Source organism: Puccinia triticina, chromosome 3A (genome assembly GCF_026914185.1).
Source record: "Puccinia triticina chromosome 3A, complete sequence".
Taxonomy (NCBI): Eukaryota; Fungi; Basidiomycota; class Pucciniomycetes; order Pucciniales; family Pucciniaceae; genus Puccinia; species Puccinia triticina.
The window spans coordinates 6305041-6309874 of record NC_070560.1 but is presented as its reverse complement, the minus strand read 5'-3'; the positions used below and the strand labels follow the sequence as shown (position 1 = coordinate 6309874).

The 4834-nt window shown below is 42.6% G+C and overlaps 1 protein-coding gene across 1 annotated transcript; it reads right to left on the bottom strand.

Moving 5' to 3' along the window:
• Positions 1-1842: 1842 nt before the first annotated feature.
• On the bottom strand, positions 1843-2340 carry PtA15_3A668 (uncharacterized protein; the record flags this gene model as incomplete). Its single annotated transcript, XM_053167658.1, has 1 exon — positions 1843-2340. The coding sequence occupies one exon, from the start codon at positions 2338-2340 to the stop codon at positions 1843-1845; it is 498 nt and encodes a 165-aa protein (XP_053018854.1).
• Positions 2341-4834: the final 2494 nt, after the last annotated feature.

The following is a 4834-nucleotide window of genomic DNA, read 5'->3' as shown; positions in this document are numbered from 1 at the left end:
TTAAAGTTCTGTGAAGAGAATTTGAAGTCCAGGGAGGTTGATAAGCTGTCCAAAGAATATTCTTGCTCAAATTGGGTGGTTTCTGAGCTGCAATGTGTTGGAAGAAATTGATTATCATGGTGAAGGAATGAATGATTGGATTGTTGGTTGAATAATTCCTAGAATACAGGGTGAAGATGATGAAGAAATTCCAGTATTGTGGTGGTTGGATGTCCAGTAATTGATATTAGATACCAAGGAATGTTGATGGATGATGGGGGAGAAAATGAATGATGATGGGAATGATTGATGGATGGATGGATGATGATGAGGGAATAATTGGTCCATTTGATTGGTTGATTTGATTTAATTCATGATTGTGGAAAAGTTGAAGGTGAGGTTGATGTCTGAATGATGTGAAGTGAGGGAATAACCTGGAAGATATGATGATGAAAATATTCTGAAGGGAAGAGGATGTGCACAAGAGGGAGTTCTGATTTGATATCTGAGTTGTAAATCTGTATTCCAAGTTCTGATAGTGTCTGGGTTCAATGACGGGGTCCCTGAGTAATTCCTGGGGCCTGATGAATAAACTGAGAGGATTTCATTCAAAGATGCCAATTCCTAGAGGTCCAGGAGAATTTCAGAGGATCAAATCCAAGGTTCAAGTGTCCAAAAGAAATCAGGTAGATGATGAAATTTGAGGTATTGGGTGGTCCATGAAGAAAGGTGGTCCATGAAGACATGAATTGAGCTAGAATCCAACAAGTATGAGGTATGTACCACAAGTCCGCGTCCAAAAGATGTGAGATGTATAGTTGATATCAGGAAAGAGGCACTGGGTCATGTACCGGTGTCGAAAGAAGCATCAGTAGGATCCGGGTCCTACACCAGCGTCGAAAGCAGTAAAAAATGAAGTCGAAAAACCCGCGCAGACAAGATCTTGGGAAAGCTATGAGCAGTAAAATAAAGGAAAAGCTTCCGGATCGTGCACCGGCGTTGCTGGAATAAATTCACGCCTGATTCATTTGAGGGCTGAGATCCTTGCGCATCCAATGATCTCCATTATCAGAGAAGGTAGCGCCGAGTCCGGTGCCAAAAGATAGAGAAGAACTGAAGAAAAAAATGATGCTCCAATCAAATTTTGTACATATCCGGGTCGACCACCGGCGTCGAAAACAATAAGCATGAGGTCAAAAAAAAAACCCGCGCAGATGGAAACTGATCAAGTAAATATTGAGTAATGAGTAATAGATGAAAAGGTTTCCGGATTGTGCACTGGCGTCGATGGAATAACGTCAAGCCTGATTCATTCGAGAGCTGAGATCCTAGCGCATCTAATGATCCAATAATATTCTCGAAATGTTGAGGGTACGACCAAGTTGGAAAGCAGAATAACCATGTGTAATCCCCTCGGCGGGGTTGAAGAAGGGTATTGGATGCTAGACTCTTCCGACAGTATAAATGCAGCACTTGGTTCGAACTCCAGTGCCGAAAGAAGAGCAGTGCTTGAAGATCCAGCTCCATGCGACAGGATGATACAGCTGGTATTCCAATCTGGATCGCGCGTCGGCATTGCTAGGAGGGAAGCACTGAGTTGGGTTGTACAGCGAAGTCAAAAGAGTTTTAAAAGCGGTCCGGATCGCACACCGGTGTCGAAAGCATGAGAGAGAATTATTTCCTGACTGAGACCCTGGAATCAAAAAGAAATAGAAAAGTGAAAGGTTTCCAAGTCGCAGACCGTCATCAAAAACAAGTGATTATAAGCGGAAGTTAGGGAGAATGCCGGGTTGTTCACCGGTGTCAAAACGAGTGCTGATAGCCGCTAGCAACAGTCCCGGTTGGTTAAACAATGCAGCACTCTCAAGGAGGACTGGTCATTGATTTGTCCTGGTCGTCGTATTTGTTCTTCCTAGTGTCAACGATTGGAGCGATGTACTTTGTTCCACTTGAGTCTGAGAATGCCAGCGCTGGGCCCAATGATCCTTTACGCTGTAGCTTGGCAGGGAAGTCGTCCAGGAATGTTTTGCCGAGGATCAAAGGTCCAATCCTGTCAGTAACCAAAAAGGAGGTAACGCTGGATACCTTTCCAAGTGATATGGTGGCAGCGGCTATCCCATTGACCTCGATGTAATCACCCGGCCGCGTTCCTGGTATGCGAAATCCTCGACGGCGCACATCCAAACCAACCGTCCGAGCCTTGCCTTCCGTGATAAAATTGAAGATCGAATTCGAATACACCTTTGCTTCGCAATTGCGTTTGTTCACCGTGAGTTTGAGAGATCCAACGTAGGGGAGGTCATTGGTGAGGTCTATCTGATCCGTAGCTGTACTCTGATCCAATAACGGGGCCGGGGTCATGCTGAGGTTTTCCAGTGTATCCGTTCCTTCGCAAACTCCACCCGAAGCAAGAGATTGATTGAGGGAAGCCAAAGAGGAGGAACAGGTGAAAGATTCGAGGGTCCGAGCAGCAACTAAACGTTCAACTACACTTTTAACAGGCCGAGATAAATCTAAAGGGATGTAGGAATTATCTGAGAGCCATATGCCAGTATTGCTAGTTTGTCTAATTAATCCTTTCCGCTTATCATAAGTGACTATATGGCACCTGGAGATGGTGTGACCTTTCTGGAAGCAATATAAACATTTATAATTCTTTGGTTGCGGGCTATTTGAGGATTTAGTGGCTGAAAAAGGTTTCCTCGAGGTTTCAGGATGATTTTGTTGATTCTGAGGAATGGGGTGAAGAGAGAAACTGGCCATGATGGAGTGAGAGGGAAGAATTTAAATGGAGATCTTTGATGAGAGGGATGGAGTAGAAGATATTTTGAAGGTAATTGATGAGGGATAGAAGGATTTGAATGAAGGACTGGGGTAAGAAGGGTGTGATTGTGATTAATAATGTGGATTTATAGCCAAAACTAGAGGTGATGATGAAAATCTTATGCTAGAGGTGTATAAGACTGAAGAATAAGAAGGAAATCAGGCCACTGTTGGGACACCACTTGTGGAACAACTGAACAAACAGAAAAGAGCTTGGAGGGGAAATAGACAACTACACTAGTAATAATGTAGGTTGAAGCTAAGGGTGCTGTTGAGGCTGCCCTCCTATCTAATGCTGGAGTTGGTGAGAGTTACACTAAGAAAAAGAAGAAAGAAAAGGGTGTGGCTTGAGTTCTACTAATCCTTAGTGAGGTCTAGAATAAGGAGTTTATGTATATCAATCAATGTCTAGTTGGAATACCACAAGCTTGAGGATGAGGTGAGTGGAAATGAGGGTTGTGAGCAAAATGTGCAAAGGATGAGAGGTTGAGAGCAAAGTATGTAATGGGGTTCAATTCTGAGTTCAAGATGGGAGGTGATAGCAAAGATATGCAAGTGATGATAGTCTAGTAAAGAGTACAATCTGAGGAGAAGGGTAAGAGCAAAGTGTGCAAGTGATGAGAGTTATACTATGGGGGGGGATAATCCAAAACAAACCAGCATCAGGGGGAAGTACAGCAGCTGAGGGGAGTTTATAAGTGAAAGAAACCACAGGGGGGTACAAGGATGAGCACAGACATGGGAATTCTGGCTATGGGAAAAAAGACTGTACAAATGGGGAAGGTGATGTGAACATAGTAACAGCTTGTAATGATGAGCACTACTAAAAGAGGTGAGCACAGATCCAATGATGCAATGTGTGCAAATAGGGATAGTACATAATGAGTAATGTCTGTAAAGGGTTTAATATGTGAGAAAGTAACTGTAAGAGGAAAGTACTGTAATGATTTAAGTCAGTTACTAATGAAATGAGTGTTGTAACCAATGAAGAATGTAGGTTTTCTGTAAATCTTATATCCTTTATAACTATTGAACCATTAAAGATAAAGGGGTACTATGTATGAGTAACTATAGGTGAAATTTGGCGTAGAATCTGAATATGCAATAATAATGAGGTATTTGTGAAGGGCTATAAGAAGATGGGCAATTTAATGATGAATATATGTAAAGAAAAGCAATAAAATACTACTTATGGTTTGGAATGGAGCACCACACCGACCTTACTTTTCCAACAAACTTGCCAACATCTTCATCTGCTGCTTTGTGTTGCTCAAGGTTGAACTGGAGAAATCACATTTTATAACGGGGGTCAAGGATGAGTGCAACTGCAAGCAGTTCCTTTGCTGGCTCCCAGTATTTTTCAAACTTAGCCTTCATTGGAGCAATCTTTTCTTTGACATTAGCTAGATTGCTTGGATTGGCTGCTATTACCTTGAGTTGCCTATTGATTGCTGTCATTGCATGGTAGGCATAATTGATGGTCAGGTACTGTGTACCACTCAAAAAAACAGTAGCTAAAACAGAAACAAGTCAGTCAAAAACCAATAAGCAAGAAAAAAACAAACCATTGTTAAATGGTTCTAGGAACTTTTCCATGGACACTAATTCCTCCCATTGAACCTCGGTCGGGCAGTATTCATACTTCTTGTCCAGAATCACTAGACCCTCAAAGGCTAACTTGCAGGGCAAGGATGCCTCAATCATCAGGTAAGTCAAGTTCCAACAAGTTGGGACATCTTTGCAGGGATGTTTCTTCTTGATGTCAATACCAACTGCAGTGAGGACCTCTTCAAATGCATCCATGCGGCTTGAAGGTCCATGGATGTAATGAACACTACTACGTAGTCAATCAACAGCGGTACCGGCAAATTTGATCCCATCCTTGACAACTAAATTGATGACGTGAACTAGGCAGCAGAAGTGGAAATAATCAGAGGTTGCAGCACCAGGAGTAGTACTGCGCTTGTCCACGTATTGCTGAAGTCTAACCATTACCGCAGTGTTGGAGGTTGCATTGTCAACTGTGACAAAT